The sequence below is a fragment of the Molothrus aeneus genome, chromosome 22 (assembly GCF_037042795.1).
Source record: "Molothrus aeneus isolate 106 chromosome 22, BPBGC_Maene_1.0, whole genome shotgun sequence".
Lineage (NCBI taxonomy): Eukaryota > Metazoa > Chordata > Aves > Passeriformes > Icteridae > Molothrus > Molothrus aeneus.
Genome location: NC_089667.1, coordinates 3,806,065 through 3,822,729, shown reverse-complemented (window position 1 = coordinate 3,822,729; position 16,665 = coordinate 3,806,065). Strand labels below are relative to the sequence as shown.

Here is a 16,665-nt window from a genome sequence, read left to right as displayed (position 1 = left end):
AAGCAGAGACAGAGGCCCATGGGCATCACAATGCCACAGCTGGGGACATTTTATTGTCAGGCTGCAGAGCAGGGAGCAGAGCTGCCCTGTCAGCCTGGTGTCTCTTTTTTTCCCCATTCTGTAGTTTCCATTTCAAACAACAGCAATTCCTGAATCCCTCCTGGGAGGGTCTGCTGGAAACCCTGTGATCCCTCCCACTGCAGGTCGGACACTTCTGTTTGTTTTTTCATCTCCTGTTGGGAGAGAATGAATTGTTCTGCTGTGGAGATGGAGCCTTGTGACCTCCTAGGTCTGTTTTGAGTCCTGTGACTCCAAATGTCAGGCCAGGAATGAGTGGAAGGGTTTTGCAGTAGTGTTTTTAAAGGGGGGTCCCTTGAGTGCTCTCAAGGGTGATGTATGAAGTGATGTATGAAACCACTGCTCAGGAAAAGTCAGATATTTGGTCCCCCTCACTGTTTGGTCCCTCGTGAGAGAGCCAAAGCTTCTCTGAGGCATAAAACACGCTGCTTGTTGAAAAAAAAAACAAGCACTGGCTGAAAGGAAAAGCAAATGTTTCTGTAGTAAATGGTGACCTACCTCCCACGTTAAGGAGCACAGCATGGAAAATGGTAAAAGCTGCTGTATCAAGCTGTAAACTCTGAAAATGGGTCGGTTTTAGCCCATTTGATCTGCCCTTTTTGGCATTTGGCTGTAAGAGAGCAGAAGTGGGCTCCAATTGAAGCAGAGCACTGGTGCTGTGTGGTTGTGTTGCTCTGCTGCTGGAGTGGGAGTGAGCCCTGGGCCAGAGGAGGGCCAGCAGTGCAAAGGGCTCTCTCTGAAGGGGAGAATTGGCTGCAGGATTTCTCCAGCACCTTTTAAATCCTTTCACCATCACTGCAGAGCCCTGAGAGCCACTTGTGAGCCCCGCTGGGTTTTGTCTTTTCCCGGGCATGCAGTGCAGTAATTGCAGCAGTGGGGAGAGCAGGGCTGGAATCAAGGGTGACTTTGATGAGCAGGCTCTGAAGTGCTCGTGGGGGATGATGAAATGGATTTTTGGACCCACTCCAGCCAGCAGTTGGTCTCTGCTGCTTCAGTATTAGCAGAGATTTAAGCTCCACGCAGGAGGTGACTGCTCCATCAGAGAGGAATTTGGTCAAACAAGGTCCTTGGGAAGGGAGGGAAGGTGCTCTGCTTGAGCCAGGAGGGTTTGAAAGGGGCTTTGTTCATCCCTCAGAAGCAGAACGTGGCCTGGTTTTTCAGGAAGGCAGGCACTGGGTGGAAGAGGTTTGCAGGATTGGGTGTGCAGGGGATTGTCATGGCAACCAGAGGGAAACCCCACGAGGTGGGAAACAGCCAGGCACAGGTGAGGGGAAGCAGGAAACCTGTTTGGAGAGGATAAAGCTGCAAGGAGGAAAGCAATGAGGATAATTGAGTATTTTAAGCAGCTTCCACAACCGTCTGAGCACAGCAAGTAGAAACAATTTCCTACAACAGCCCCTCTGAAATACTCAACCACCTCAGATTCTGCCAGTTCTCCTCCACAGATGTTGATCTCTCTGCAACTCTGCTGCCAAGACAGAGGGAAGCTTTTAGGAGAAGCTCCAGTTGTGTTTTAAGCAAGTTTGGGAGGGGTTTTAATACCTGGTACAGAATAGGGGGTGGCTGTATGGGGGCAGCATTCCAAAGGCTTTTGGGGGATCCATAGGGGAATGCTGGGTTATGAGAGGGTGTGTGCAGCCCAGAGCTCGTGGGAAGAAGGGAGGATTCTGGAGCCAGCTCCTGCCTCAGCAGCTCTGAGGCTGCAGCAGCACTGAGTCCTTCCCTGCTCAGTGACACTCAGTGGCTTTTTAGGCTCTGGAAAGGATTTAAAAGTGAAAAGAGAAGTGGTGGTTTTGTCTTTTCCCGGGCATGCAGCGCAGGAATTGCAGCAGTGGGGAGAGCAGGGCTGGAATCAAGGGTGACTTTGATGAGCAGGCTCTGAAGTGCTCGTGGGGGATGATGAAATGGAGGTTAGGAAAGGAGGTTAGGGGGCAGACTGATGCCTGCTCCCCAGGAATGGATTTTCAGGGATGCACTGAAAAATTCAGATTGTATTTCCCTCAGCCAAAGGCAGGGGTGGACATGGAAGAGCTGCCGATGCCTCTTCCCTCCCAACATCACCTAAATGTCAGAAATTTGCATTTCCCCTCTGAGTGACTCCAAGGCTGAGGGTGTGGGTGATAACCCAGGAGCAGCTGAGGAGCTGTGGGAGGCAGGGCTGTGATTCCAGGCTGGGAGGGAGCTGCCTTACCCCATTGGAAGGCTGATGAGCCTTTGGAGGGAGCTGCTGGATAACTACATGGAAGGAGCAGGGTAATGTCCCACGACAGCACACTGTAAATGGTGATTTCTGTGCACTGTGCGTTCTGCAGAGCAGCAGCTCTGCCTAAATGAAGGTTTATGCAAAGCCCCTCTCAGCAGTGGATGCACCATTAGGCTCCAGGGTGGCTGCTTAAATTGCACTATTGATTTAATGTGCAGGAATATTTCCTAGTGCACTGGAGAGCTGCAGCTAATGACTTCTGCTGGCTTCCTCAGATTTTAGTCTGGCACACAAGGACAGAGAAGCCTGTGCTGGTGAACGAGGGCAAGAAAGGATTCACAGATCCCAATGTGGAAATCTGACTGTGCATGGCTGACAGAGACCAACAACCAGGTAAGAGCTGTTTCTAACAGCACTGAGAAACTACACAAGGGCAGGGAAAAGAGAAAAGCTCTTTTAAATGTGCTTTTTCATTTCCATTTTTCACAACCCTGACCTTCTCTTACTGCTAAACCTCTCAAGACCATTTGTTAATCTCTCTTTTTTAGAGTTAATCCATTTTTAAGACAAAATACCTGCTGAGAGATTGAGGGGAAGAAAAATGCAGGGAGTAGGAGTTTCAGCAGAAGTTGCAGCATTAAGAAAAATCCTTGTGTAAACAAGGTTGCCTTATTAACTTAATATAGCTAAAGCACCGAGGTGAAGGGTGTGGATTTATCCACCTGCAAACACCTGAGGGAAGCTAAAGCAGTAGCAGCAAAAAGATTTTTGGTCAGGCAGAAGCTTTCACTGAGGGAAATATTTAATTCAGGCCCACAGTGAAGGCACAGAGGGGCCCTGATGAGTATGGAAGGTGTGGATTGAACCCTGCCTGAGGTGTTTGTTCACCTGAGGAGACCATGGGGTGTCTTTTCCAGTGGAAAGGAGGAAAGAGCACACACATTGATATTTGTTCATGCCCTGGGTGTTTCTGCAGCTGGTTTGCAGGAGGATGAGCTGTTCACTTGTAGCTGCAGCCTGTGGAGCTGCCCTTCATTCTTATGAGCAATAAAATAAATGCCCAATTCCCTTTCACTGGAGTGTAGAACCAGGCCTGGAGGGACAGGAGGTTGCTGCTCCTGAGTCCTGAGAAACAGGAGCAGGAAGGGGTAGATTTGCTCAGCAGGGGTGAATTTTTACCCGCAATGAGCTCCCTTGTGTCCCATTCCCTGGGGGAAGCAGGATGGATCCCTGGCTGCTGCTCTGTGCCCTGGGCAGGGCAGGAGGAGAGCCTGCACCGGCTGCTCTGGGCCAGGGAGAGGCTGTGCACGGGGGCTGCAGCTCTCCAGTGCTGCTCCCCCTGCCCAGGCGGCACAATCTTGGGATCTGCAGTGAGGGCCAGGGCTTTGGGATGGCCCTGCAGTGAGGGCCAGGGCTTTGGGATGGCCCTGCAGTGAGGGCCAGGGCTTTGGGATGGCCCTGCAGTGAGGGCCAGGGCTTTGGGATGGCCCTGCAGTGAGGGCCAGGGCTTTGGGATGGCCCTGCAGAGTGGGACACGGCTTTGGGATGGCCCTGCAGAGTGGGACACGGCTTTGGGATGGCCCTGCAGAGTGGGACACAGCTTTAGGCTGGCTCTGCAGTGGTTCAGGGCTTTGGGATGGCTCTGAAGAGTGGGACACAGCTTTAGGCTGGCCCTGCAGTGGCCCAGAGGTGCTACCCATGCTGTTTGTGTCTCTTGCAGAAGATTTCTTCATGCACAGCCTGCAAGGTTCCTCTCCACAGCACCCACCCAGGCAGGAGCCAGGAGCTCTGCTGACTCCCACCAGTTTTAGCCTTCAGAAAAACCAAGCACCACTGCATACATGAAGTCCCCGGATCCCCTGCCCCTCCTCCCGGGCTCCGGAGGTGGAGAACAAAGCACAGCAAGGCAGGACTGGCAGCTCCCGGCCCCAGGCTCCGGCTGCAACGTGAGCAGGGCTGTGCCAGCACCTGCCTGAGGGTGAGCGCCACCACAGTGGCCCCCAGGGACTGGTTTTGCTGAGCAACATGAACTTTGTGGCCGTGTGTGAGACAGCCTGAGCAGCTCTCTGGCCGTGGAGGGGACAGCTGCCTTCCTAGATGGCACCTTAGCCCTTAATTTTAGGCCTCCTTTAATCAGTGTTCGTTACGCTGCACAAGAGGGGAAGGGTTTGGGGCGGGGGAAAACAAGGCAGGTTAGAACAAACCCTTGAAGCATCACTGTTCTGATTCCCTCTCCTTTTCCTTCCTCAGTTTCACAGTTTGGGGGGCACCCTGATGTTCCTGTGTGGTCATGGAATCATGGAAGGGTTGGGGTGGAAGGGACCTCAAAGGTCCTCTGGTCCAAGCCCTGCCCTGGGCAGGGACACCTGCAGCTGGACCAGGTTGCTCCTGGCCTGGAATATTCCCAGGATTGGGGCATCCCCACCTCTCTGGGCAGCCTGAGCCAGTGTGAACCACCCTCATTGTAAAAAATGCCCTTATATCTCACCTATCCTCTTTGAGCTGGCCCCATCTTTCTTAGAAGACCCCAGAGTGGGACAGGAGCAGGGGGCTGCTGATCACCACCAGTTCACCACTAATCCTCATGGAGTCGTGTCTCCAGCATGTGGATCTCTAAAAATGCTAAAATAACTGGAAATGGGGTTTAATGAGATTGTGGGGGCCATACACCACAATATTCATCCAGATCTTGGTCCTGTTTGGCCCTAATTTGGCTCCCATGAGCATTAGGTATGGGATTCTCTCAAGGGTGCTCCTACATAAAGGCAAATTTCCACTCTTAAAAAATAAAACTGCTTCAAACTAGAGATTGAACACTAAGAGGTGATTTTAGTCCATTTCCCATTTGACTGGAGAGTATCCTCCAGCCCCAGCCCCTTTTTCTGCTACTGCAGAGCTGGTGTGAAAAGCCACCCTGGAGCAGTTCCCTTGGGAAGGGGATCCTGGGCTCAGGGCTCTGCTTCTTCACCATCTGGTGGTGCTGCCACCATGGGTGACTCTGTTTGAGACTGCCAAGCTTGCTGAGATAAAAACTGAGGTACAACAGGCCCCTTCTCCCCAGCCAAAACCCATAGATTCCCTCCTCCTCCTCCATAACTGTTGTCAAACCTTTGTCATTCCCCCTACCCCTGTCCTAATTCCTTCAAAAATTTTGAAGCACAATTTTACCTTTGAACTGAGGGAAAAATGTAATCCTGCAATAGACTTGGTTATTTTTAGCCCTAACACACAGAACTATTAAAATGCTCTGGGTTTGATTGTTGGCTTCACAGTGCAGAAGTCTCCCCTTGGACTAATGACATTGTGTATTTCCTGATATTTCAAAAGGAAAATATTTTTTGTAAGTTATTTTCTCCCACTGTATATCAGAACCGTTGGGGAAAAGTCTCATTCTTTAGTTCCCAGCCACAGAAGCCTTTACAAAAATGTTCCTTTTAGATGCAATGGCTGAAGCACCACTTGGAAAGAAAGTGTTGGATGCTGCTGGCTGCTCTATGGGAACAGGTATTGTTACCTTGGATTAAAACTCTGCACTCAAGTAGATTTATTCTCTTACTGTACTGGCCTTCCAAGCTCCCTTCAGTCTGCAAACCCTACAGTGGAAAAGAGACATTTTTCAAGGACTACCAAGTTTTCATAGCATTGAAATAGTTTCCAGCTGATGTCCTCTCCGAGCTGCATGTTTTGGTTCACTGATCTGAATTCCAGTCCCTGCTGGGTTCCAACTTTCCCTCCTTGGAAGGAAATAATAACTTTCAGAAAAATGCAAAGGATGGAGTGCTGAACACAGCCCTGCACGTTTGCTCTGCCCACAGGAGCCTGGGCCCTCTCAGCTGTCCCAGAGCTGCTGTGGCCCTGGGGAGCAGAGACAGACCTGGCCAGGATGGAGTGTGTTCCAGCTGCACTGTCTGTTCTCAGTTTTAAACAAACTGTATTTAAATTTGTTAAATAAAATGATGGTTTCTAAGAGCCAGAATAGCCTGCACCTCCCTTACAGACACAGTCTGGTGTTTCTCCTGGTACTGGCACAGAAAGCAGAGACTCCTTGGAGATTCTGTAGGATTCACAGCTCAGGTTTGATCTCTCCCTCTCCCTAAGGAGGCTGCAGCTCCTCTGTGCCTGGAGCTGCTGAATTAAAACAATGTCATGTTTACCTAAATCCCAAGTTTCTGTTTAGAGGGACAAAAAGAAAAAACAGGACCCAAGATCCCACAGCAGCTTTAAGGAGAAAGCAGGGATGAGTTTTCCCACTTGCAAGCCCTTTGCTTCTACCCCAGCCAAAATGGGATCCCTGCTCATTGTGCAAGGGGGAATTTCATCTTTAGGTGCTTCAGTGTGAGCACTGCTGGAGAGGGGACTGCAGCACTCACTTGTTCTTTTCTCCTCCTTGAAAATTCTCATTCCTACCTGGCCTGAAACATAATGATACATTTGACAGAAGACAAAACACATCTCACTTTTTAAATTTTCTCTTTTTTTTCCTTTTGAGAGAGAGACGACCTCCATCATAAAACTTAGTGGAAAAAAAAGCTGAAATTTAAAGTCATTTGACAACCACCTTGCCTTCCAACAAGGGAACACGTAATGGCCTTTCTGCAGAGAGACTTGCTAAAATCTGCCTCAAAATGGTTTCCCACACCTGATTACTCACATGTTCACCAACTATTTTCTCCCTACCTAATTATAAAAATGAGGAGGCCAAGGATAGCACATTTTGAAAGTCCCTGGAAAGCTGAGCTCAGCTTCCAGTTCAGATGGCTTCAGTTCTTTCTCTCTCTCTCTCTCTCACCTGCCTCCAGCACCTTTTTACGCCCCCACATCCACCAGATGGTCCAGAACATGCTCAGCCATCGGGGCTGGGGGCCTCAGCAGGGCAGGGGATGAGCTCCATCCATCCATCCATGGAGCAAGGGCGCTGCTTCCTCGCTGTCCTCTCCTCTGACCTCACTGCCAGAGGGCAAATCCTTCCCCTGGCTCTGGTGGAGATGAGCATGCCCAAGTGCTGAGCCACCAGGTCCCCAGCCATGCAAGCAGGAGTGCTCAGGGTGAGCCAAACGTGGGCCAGGAGCTCTGAGCCCACTCTCAGTCCACGTACTGGGTCCGTCCCAGGTAAGGGATGTCCACGGACTGGATGATGCGGCCCGCCGTGCGCTCCTCAAAGATCACAATCTGCACAGGACAGAGAGAGAAAATCCCTTCTTGCAAAGCCTGGGGCTGCAAAAATGCTTAGGAGAAGCATATTTAAAGAGCTCAGTCAGCGTGGGTCTAACAAGGACTGAGGCTCTGCCTTGGGGATGAAGCAGCATCACCCAGGTTTGGGGTGATTTCCAACCTGAGGCAGAGCTGTGAAGTTCAGCTGTCAGAGCCAGCTTTGGAGCAGCACCTTCCCTCGTTTTCAGAGATCTCAGGAGACAGCACTGCCCTTCCCCTCTGTGGCACTGGCTTTCAGCTAAAGGGTAATTGCTGTCCTGTGTGTGTCTGGCTCTATGGGACAAGGATCTTTAACAGCCCCAACAGGCACAGAGCAATCCCAGCAGAGCCTCTCACCTCGTTGCCCCCTCTCCTTAGCCAGGGCCCAGGAAGGTAAAGAGTTTCCTGAGGTCCAATCTTCCAGTATCTTCCCAGGTTCTGACCATTGACAAACACCACTCCTTTCTCCCAGCCCTGGAATCAAGGCAGAACATGAAATTACTGATGCAGCTCTGCTGCCTCCTTAGCATCCCTACAGGAAACCAAATCTACTTTCACACTTGCATTCTTTCCAGCCACTTTCTGCAGGTTTTCTGCTTGCTTTCCCTGTGCAAATCCCTGCAGCCAGGGAAAGGGATTTAAACGAGCCCTGCTGAACAGGAGTTATCCTTAATGTGCTCATTAAAAGGATAAAGCTTTCAAAAATGTGCAATTTGTGATTTGTGCTTGTATAGGAAGTTTCTTCCCTTTGAACAGACAGGCCTTTATTCCTCCCCAAGCATGGAATAGCTGCCCTCACCTCTTTCCCAGGTGACAGAAAAACTGAATTGCTGCTGGCTGTCCTGATTTACAGCAAACAGAATTTTCCCAATACATGGAAAAGTGAGCAGGACAGTAAGGCCAGGCACAAGGTTGGCTCTAAGGGAGGGAAATCAGAGGAGGAAGTTTAATAATATTTAAAATCTCATGTGAAGTTCTGTGCAGTCTCCTACAGAAGCATGACAGGAATGCTAACTCCCATGCCATGGCCACAAAGAAGTGACTCTTTCCATGTCACACTGAGGAGACAGGAATAAAACAAGGCCCTCCTTTATTTTCTGTGCCCATTACTCCTCTGCAACTAGAAAAGAGCATTTGCATGCCAGCAAAATAAGACTGAAGTGGTCACGGGCAGCTCTGCAGGGTCAGTTTTCTCACAGGACCTCTCCACACTGAACAGAATTACCTGGAGGAGACCCTCAGAATAATTCCCTAAGAGAGAGGGGGAGGCTACAGAGATCAGTCAGAGCAGCTGCACAAGTCTCTCTAACCAGTTTTTTTTTATAAAAACTTGACCAAGAAGAACCAGGACTTGCCTGCAGCTTCAGGAAGGTGTCCTGTGGCTGCTGCTCTATCCACAGCCTCCCGCGGAAGAACGCCGGCCCCACGAAATAATCCGGGACTGAGCTCCAGCCAGACACGTGCTGCAGGCTGCAAGAGAGGGACACCTCACAGCCCATGGGGGCCACCTGCCTGTCCCCACCACCCACAGCCCTGGCAGGCCAAGCTGGGCTGCAGAGGAGATGCCTGGGGCTGTCACCACTCCTGATGTCAGCGCTTCAATGTTTTTTAGAATAGTGTGTGCTGATGGGGCAAAGGGGAAAGGATTCAGGCTGGAAGAGAGCAGGTTGGGATTGGGTATTAGGGAAAAATTCTGCCCCGTGAGGCTGTGAGGCCCTGGCAAAGGTTGCCCAGAGTATCTGTGGCTGCCTCATGCCTGGGAGTGTCCAAGGCCAGACTGGAGCACCCTGGGATGGTGAAGGGGTCCCTGGCCACGGCAGCAGTGGGATGAGAGGATCTTAGAAGTCCCTTCCACCCACACAATTCTGGGATAAAAGCTCTGCTTCACTTTGGCTGCTGAGGATCCTTCAGATCTGCCAGGGTGTTTGAAATGGCTGTGGCTTGCTAAAGGAGACTGCAGAACTGACAGGATTCAAACCAGACACTCCTGCCATGGCTCCTGGCGAGGAACACAAACACATCCCTGCAGTGTGCAGTAATCAGGGGGATCTGACATGATTCCTTACCTGTGGCAACAATTTGGGAGCAGGGCACAAGCAGAAGAGGAAATAAGGAGAGCAGAATCCCACAGAAGCCTTGAGCTCCTGTAAGAACATGTTCCCTCCAGCCCTTACAAACTGCATCTCTTGGACTGGGGGAAGTTATTGATCCAGTGCAGCCTGGCTGCTACTGAATTATTCAACTTAAAGCCTGTGACAGCTCCTTTCACAACACTCCTCTCTCTCCTCCCCCAGGGGACTGTGAGCTGATTGTGTTTCAGTGCTGCTGGTCAGCAGCCAGGAGCTGAGGCTACTGGTGACTAATCTTGCTTTTGTTTGGCCATGGCAGCTCACTTGCTTTAATGCTCCTCACTGGAAATATTCCTCTAACACCCTGCAGTCCAAAAGGCTCTGAGTTACCCCATCAATAAGAATCCTTCAGGTAGCTCCTCAGCACCTGGTAAACTGCCCTGAGGCATTTCAGAATGAACCTTTTCCCTTTTAAAAGCCTTTTTATTTTAATGTGGCCTCTCCCTCTCCCTCCTACACAAAATGGGGCAGCTGTGATATCTTGGGGGATGCACATAAGTTGCTTGCTGGTATTAAAAACATCACTGAAAAGAGTCTCTGGACTGTGGCCAGAGTCCTTAGGGCATCTGCTGCCTGAAACATTTGCTGAGGTTTTCTCTATGTGCTGACAGAGGCTCTTCAACATCCCCCTGCTAAATTTCCTCCCTTGAATTAAAGCAAAACAACATAAAAGAGAGGGAGCCATCTGGATTGTTAATGCATTATCAGTAGCTTTCTAGAATTAATCCATCCCTTGCCAGGCTGAATTACTAAATATATCAGCCAGATTGGCAATTTCCAGAAAGACCCAAAATTTCCAACATGTGGGTGTGAGGGGATCCTTCCCTTTGGATAAGCCTGGATTTACCTACCTGATCTCACCCTGCTGCCAGGAAACCTTTAAACCCCACACAGTGGGATTAGATGTCTCCCTAAATGATGGTTTGGATCAGCTGGCACCAGTTCCTGCACTATTTCAGGCAAAAGTATCAACAAAAGTAGCAGTACAAAAATCCACTCCCCACTGTTACCTCATTTAGCTGCTCCCCATTAGACACTGCACTGCTGGAAAGCAGGTGGTTTGAAATGAAGAAGGAAAAAGAAAATAAAGGTTAAAATCCCACAAACCTTTTCATGAAGGCAGGTTTCATCTCCAAGCTGTAAATCTTGAAGTTCCTCAAGGGGGTTTTATTCAAGAAGATGTCACCAATTAAGCCTGTGAGAGCAATGGGGGTAATGAGAAGTTGAGGAACAGCTAAAGCTGATGGATTTTGCTATTTGAATCTGAGGAACAGCAGGAGATGGAAAGCAGCCACGTTCTGCAATGGAATTAGAGTCCATATGGTCCCATTGCTCATGCAGATTGAGTGGGGAGCATCTCTAAACTCTGCCCTCTCCATTCCCTCCTTTCCTCAGCTCAGCAGGGCCCCCAACCCTCCCAGGAGAACCCCCTGGGATGTGATGGGGCTTGTGGGGATTGTGGGGTTCAAGCTGACCATGCACAGATTGTTTTTAAAGCAGTCAATCACTTTTTAAAGCAGTGAATCACTTTTTAAAGCAGTCAATCACTTCTCTAACAGGCACAGCAAAACACAACCGAGCCAGCACCAACACCCAGGGCTGCTCCAGGGCTTTTCATCCCAGGATTTTAAGGCACCTGAAGAAGTCATTCACCTTTAGCAGCCTTTTGTTGAAGGCAAAGCCTGCTCCTAATCACAGCTCTGAGGCTGCCTGGGCAGCACTGAGGTTTATGCAATGTTTCTGCATTAAATAAAATCAATACAGTCACGTGCCTAACTCCATTAATCCATTTTATAGAGCTTTTGCACATAGCTCCCCACTAAAATAGAATCAACCCCTTCCAGCCCCACCACTGTGTGTGATAGGCTTGAGCATTTCAGTCAATTCTGCTCCATGGGATGCAGTTCCCTCCTCCTGACATTGTGTGAGCTTTTAAATGGTGTGATTCTCAAATATCAACCTCTCCAGGGAAAACACAGATTAAAAAAGGTATTTTCCTTCCCTCCTTGTGAAGTAATATGCTCAGAGAGCAAGAAAAGGGAGCTGAGCATCACCTAGGAAACCCAGAGCAGAGCAAGAGCCATTGACAGCCCTGGGTTTAGCTGTACCCTTATCAAATAAACCTTGGGGCACTGAGCAGCCACTGCTTCTCCTCTGATCACTGCAGAGATGGGGGAGGATGTTTTTAAACCCATCCCCACGGAGCTGTACCCAGCTCCCCCACATACACAGTGTTAACAAACACCTGCAGAACAGAGCAGAGGAGAGCAGAGCTCATCACTGATGTCACAATCACATCCCTGCAGTTGGGTTTGGGCAGGAAATTGTCTCTGCTTCAAACCAGAACTCAGGTGTCCATAACTGTGCCACTGTCAGCAAAGTGGGAATAAAATTATCAAAATATTCTCAAGACATTCAACATTCTGATAATTCTGTTTAAATATAAATATTTAGCAAAGTGGAACTAGAAATTAGCAACTGGAAGTTGCTCTGATGAGCAGAGCTCATCAAGGATGTCACAATCACATCCCTGCAGATGGATTTGGGCAGGAAATTGTCTCTGAACCCAGAACTCAGGTGTCCATAACTGTGTCACTGTCAGCACAGGTGGGAATAAAATAATCCAAATATTCTCAGAATATTCAACATTCTGATGTTTAAAGATGTTATAAGTTTTAGCAAAGTGGAACTAGAAATCAGCAACTGGAAGCTGCTCTGATGAGCAGAGCTCATCACTGATGTCACAATCACATCCCTGCAGATGGGTTTGGCCAGGAAATTGTCTCTGCTTCAAACCAGAACTCAGGTGTCCATAACTGTGTCACTGTCAGCAAAGGTGGGAATAAAATAATCCAAATATTCTCAAAACATTCAACATTTTCCAGTCCTGACCAGCACCATGAGAGCTGTGCTGGAGAGATTGGTTTTAAAAGAAAGGAACAGTCACACTTGTGGCTATTTCAAGAATCTTCCAGGTATTTGTGATGTGTGCAACAGAGCTGAGCCCTTATAGTTCTTGAGGTTCCTAATATTTTTAGACAAAGAAACATCTATTAATTTAATGATGGTCACAGTGATTTAGGCACTGATGTACCTTGACAATCTTCCACACTTCCTAGGACAATGGGACACACCCAGGGAGTTTTGGAGTCAGCTCCTGTAGTTTAGCTGCCCACAAATTTGTGTAGCAGCAGGAGCAAAGATTTTTCAGGGATACAATCCTGGATTTACATCCCATGTCAGGCCTGCAAAGTGCTTGAACAACACTGAAATTCATAATACTGCTGGAGTTTGCAGAGACCTGAGACATCAATTATGTTTTCCTAAATCCTTCTTCTGTACTGTTACAGGACTCCAAGATAGCTGACCTGAATCTGGAGCTGCTTTTATATCTGCCAATAAATTATAAACACAAACATTGCCTGGAATGTTTTGGAAGAATCATGGGAGGACCACAAGTTGCTGAAAAGCACCTGGGCCCTCAGCTGGTTCTGTGCAAAGCACACAGGCAGCTCTGAGCATTTCCCCTCTGAGCAGTCCCTGGGAGGGTTTGGGAGCTCTGAGCAGTCCCTGGGAGGGTTTGGGAGCACTGAGCAGTCCCTGGGAGGGTTTGGGAGCTCTGAGCAGTCCCTGGGAGGGTTTGGGAGCTCTCAGCAGTCCCTGGGACAGTTTGGGAGCTCTCAGCAGTCCCTGGGAGGGTTTGGGAGCTCTCAGCAGTCCCTGGGACAGTTTGGGAGCTCTGAGCAGTCCCTGGGAGGGTTTGGGAGCTCTCAGCAGTCCCTGGGAGGGTTTGGGAGCTCTGAGGAGTCCCTGGGAGGGTTTGGGAGCTCTCAGCAGTCCCTGGGAGGGTTTGGGAGCTCTGAGCAGTCCCTGGGACAGTTTGGGAGCTCTGAGCAGTCCCTGGGACAGTCTGGAAGCTCTGAGCAGTCCCTGGGAGGGTTTGGGAGCTCTCAGCAGTCCCTGGGAGGGTTTGGGAGCTCTGAGCAGTCCCTGGGAGGGTTTGGGAGCTCTGAGGAGTCCCTGGGAGGGTTTGGGAGCTCTCAGCAGTCTCTGGGAGGGTTTGGGAGCACTGATCCACACCCACCTTTCCTCTGCTCATTCAGTGCCAGCCCATAATTGACACGGCCACGGTTCTCCACCAGCAGCCTCAGCTGCCTGAAGCCCTGCTGGAAAGAATAAAGGACAAACATCAGCTGCAGCAGCCCTGCCCTCAGCAGAGGGGCTGAAGGGGAGAAATGGCACCACTGCCTTTGGCAGCTGCAATTTATAAATTTACTTTCAAGTTCTCTATTATTGTTGCTGCTTTGTTAATGAAGGAATGGGACTATCCTGGGTTAAGAATTTATTGTTTAGATGAATGTCAGTCTCTCAGAGGCTGTGAGGTTTTAAAGGAGCAAGCAGCTGGCTATAAAGCAGTCACAAATTCTTTGTTACAAGACAATTCATAACTTTCTAATCTAATGGACAGATGCTACAAGGTTTATTTTGCTTTACTAACATCACCTTTCCTTACTTCTACTGCACTGTGGATACTTTTACTTGATAGGCTGCTGTCTCACATCCTCACATATGCTTCTGTTATAACTTCTAAACTCTTTTATAACTTCTAAACTCTTAGCTTACTCTATACAACCACACCCTACACTACAAACCCTTCAATATCTTACCCAATAGTTTCCTACATTATAAACCATTCACATCAATATGGTTTCCTACATTATAAACCCTTCACCATCTTATCAAACAGTTTCCTACATTTTAAATCCTTCACCATCTAATCAATAGTTTCCTACATTTTATAAACCCTTCACCATCTTATCAATAGTTTCCTACATTTTAAACCCTTCACCATCTCAACCCAATAGTTTCCTACATGATAAACCATTCACATCAATACAGTTTCCTACACTATAAACCCTTCACCATCTTATCAAGTTTCCTATATTATAAACTCTGCACCATCTTATCAATAGCTTCCTACATCATGAACCCTTCACCATCTTATCAATACAGTTTCCTCACCATCTTATCAATAGTTTCCTACATTTTAAACCCTTCACTATTTTATCAATAGTTTCCTACATTTTAAACCCTTCACCATTTTATCAATAGCTTCCTACATTTTAAGCCCTTCACCATCTTATCAATAGTTTCCTACATTTTAAGCCCTTCACCATCTTACCCAATAGTTTCCTACATTATAAACCATTCACATCAATACAGTTTCCTACATTTTAAGCCATTCACCATCTTATCAATAGCTTCCTACATTTTAAACCCTTCACCATTTTCTCAATAGTTTCCTACATTATAAACCCTTCACCATCTTACCCAATTCAGTTTCTCTCTTACTTACAGCTATAGAAACACAAGTTTATTGTTTTTCTACTTCATGTCTGCGTAATTTATTTTTACATCAATCAAAGCCTGCAGATCAAACCCTCCTGTATCTGTAGAAATTTCTATATTTCCATTTCCCACAGTTCTCTACTGCAAACAGGGAGGAACTCACAGCCTTTGCACAGATTTCTGGGTTGTTTTTTGGTTTTTTTTTTCTTAATCTTGGATTTTTAATTCCCATTTTAATAGCACCCACAGAGCCAGCAATGGAGTTTGATGCAGGGCAGGCTCGTGCCATAAACTCTCCCACAAGCCCTAAGAACAACAGTGCACCCACCCATCCCCTCAGCTGCTCCCACAGCTCTGGTGCAATGTGCTCATCAATACTGAGCTCTTAGTGCCAGCTTCTGACAGGGTAAAACTGCTCTCAGAGCTGAACTGAGACATTCCTCCTCATTTAATTTGAGACCCAAGAGCCTCCAAAGCCCCTTAAAACCTGCTTTGTGCTAAGGAAGAAGCAGCCTGCAGAGATTTAATCTGCAATAACAGGGTACAGGTACTCAATGTTGTGGCTGTGTAAGAAGGCTGGCAAATTTTGTACAGCAAGGGCTGCAATAACTTGAATTTTCTCCATGGAAAAGCATTCAGACCCCACTTTTCAATCACAAATGGTAACTTGGCAGTGAAATCCCATCATTTGTGTCTGATTGGGGTACCAAGCTAGTCTGGGGTAGGAGGAGGTGCCTCTCTGAGCCTTCTCCCTTTTCAGTGATCTTGTCATCCACACCCTGGAGTTACCTGTCCCTCAGGAATGGAGAGCTCCACTGAGTTGTAGTCCAGCTCCCCCACATACACAGTGTTAACAAACACCTGCAGAACAGAGCAGAGGAGAGCAGAGCTCATCACTGATGTCACAATCACATCCCTGCAGTTGGGTTTGGGCAGGAAATTGTCTCTGCTTCAAACTAGAACTCAGGTGTCCATAACTCTGCCACTGTCAGCAAAGTGGGAATAAAATTATCAAAATATTCTCAGGACATTCAACATTCTGATAATTCTGTTTAAATACAAATTCTGTTTAAATATAAATATTTAGCAAAGTGGAACTAGAAATCAGCAACTGGAAGCTGCTCTGATGAGAAGAGCAACTGCTCATCAGTGATGTCATAAACACATCCCTCAGCTGGATTTGGGCACAAAATTGTCTTTGCTTCAAACTAGAACTCAGGTGTCCATAACTGTGTCACTGTCAGCAAAGGTGGGAATAAAATAATCAAAATATTCTCAGGACATTCAACATTCTGATGTCTAAAAATGTTAGAGGTTTTAGCAATGTGGAACTGGAAATTTAATTAGAAGCTGTGAGGGTTTAGGGCTTAGCTGAGAAGTGGAAATTCATGTTTTCTCCCCATTTCCTGCCCCACCCAACCTGAGTGAGCCCTGTGCCCCTACCTGTGCCTGGTCCTGACTGTGCCACAGTGAGCACAGGTGGGAATAAAATTATCAAAATATTCTCAGAATATTCAACATTCTTATACTTAAGTATGTTATAAGTTTTAACAAAGTGGAACTGGAAATTAGCAACTAAAGTTGCTCTGATGAGCACAGCAACTGCTGATCAATGATGTCAGAACCACATCCCTCAGCTGGATTTGGGCAGGAAATTGTCCCTGATTCAAACCAGAACTCAGGTGCCCATAATAGTGAGCACAGGTAGGAATAAAA

At 47.9% G+C, this 16,665-nt stretch overlaps 2 protein-coding genes across 9 annotated transcripts in view; one reads left to right on the top strand and one right to left on the bottom strand.

The window, feature by feature from the left end:
* The window catches only part of B3GAT1 (beta-1,3-glucuronyltransferase 1), a 44,636-nt gene extending 38,386 nt beyond the window's left edge, over nt 1-6,250 (top strand). For 4 of the 5 annotated variants that reach the window (XM_066564459.1, XM_066564457.1, XM_066564456.1 and 1 more), the window contains 2 exons: nt 2,557-2,674; nt 4,002-6,250. In XM_066564459.1, the coding sequence (XP_066420556.1) occupies nt 2,557-2,643 (87 nt within the window). In that variant the 3' untranslated portion in view covers nt 2,644-2,674; nt 4,002-6,250. The remainder of the gene's footprint in view (nt 1-2,556; nt 2,675-4,001) is intronic. The other variant, XM_066564455.1, reaches the window with a different exon arrangement.
* A 484-nt stretch (nt 6,251-6,734) lies between these two features.
* LOC136565717 (beta-galactosidase-1-like protein 2) overlaps nt 6,735-16,665 on the bottom strand; it is a 34,548-nt gene continuing 24,617 nt past the window's right edge. For 2 of the 4 annotated variants that reach the window (XM_066564453.1, XM_066564451.1), the window contains 6 exons: nt 15,739-15,810; nt 13,685-13,763; nt 10,708-10,795; nt 8,827-8,941; nt 7,829-7,945; nt 6,735-7,450 (listed from right to left, as the gene is read on the bottom strand). In XM_066564453.1, the coding sequence (XP_066420550.1) occupies nt 7,364-7,450; nt 7,829-7,945; nt 8,827-8,941; nt 10,708-10,795; nt 13,685-13,763; nt 15,739-15,810 (558 nt within the window). In that variant the 3' untranslated portion in view covers nt 6,735-7,363. Of the gene's footprint in view, nt 7,451-7,828; nt 7,946-8,826; nt 8,942-10,707; nt 10,796-13,684; nt 13,767-15,738; nt 15,811-16,665 lie in introns of all 4 variants that reach the window. The other 2 variants (XM_066564452.1, XM_066564450.1) reach the window with 1 other exon arrangement.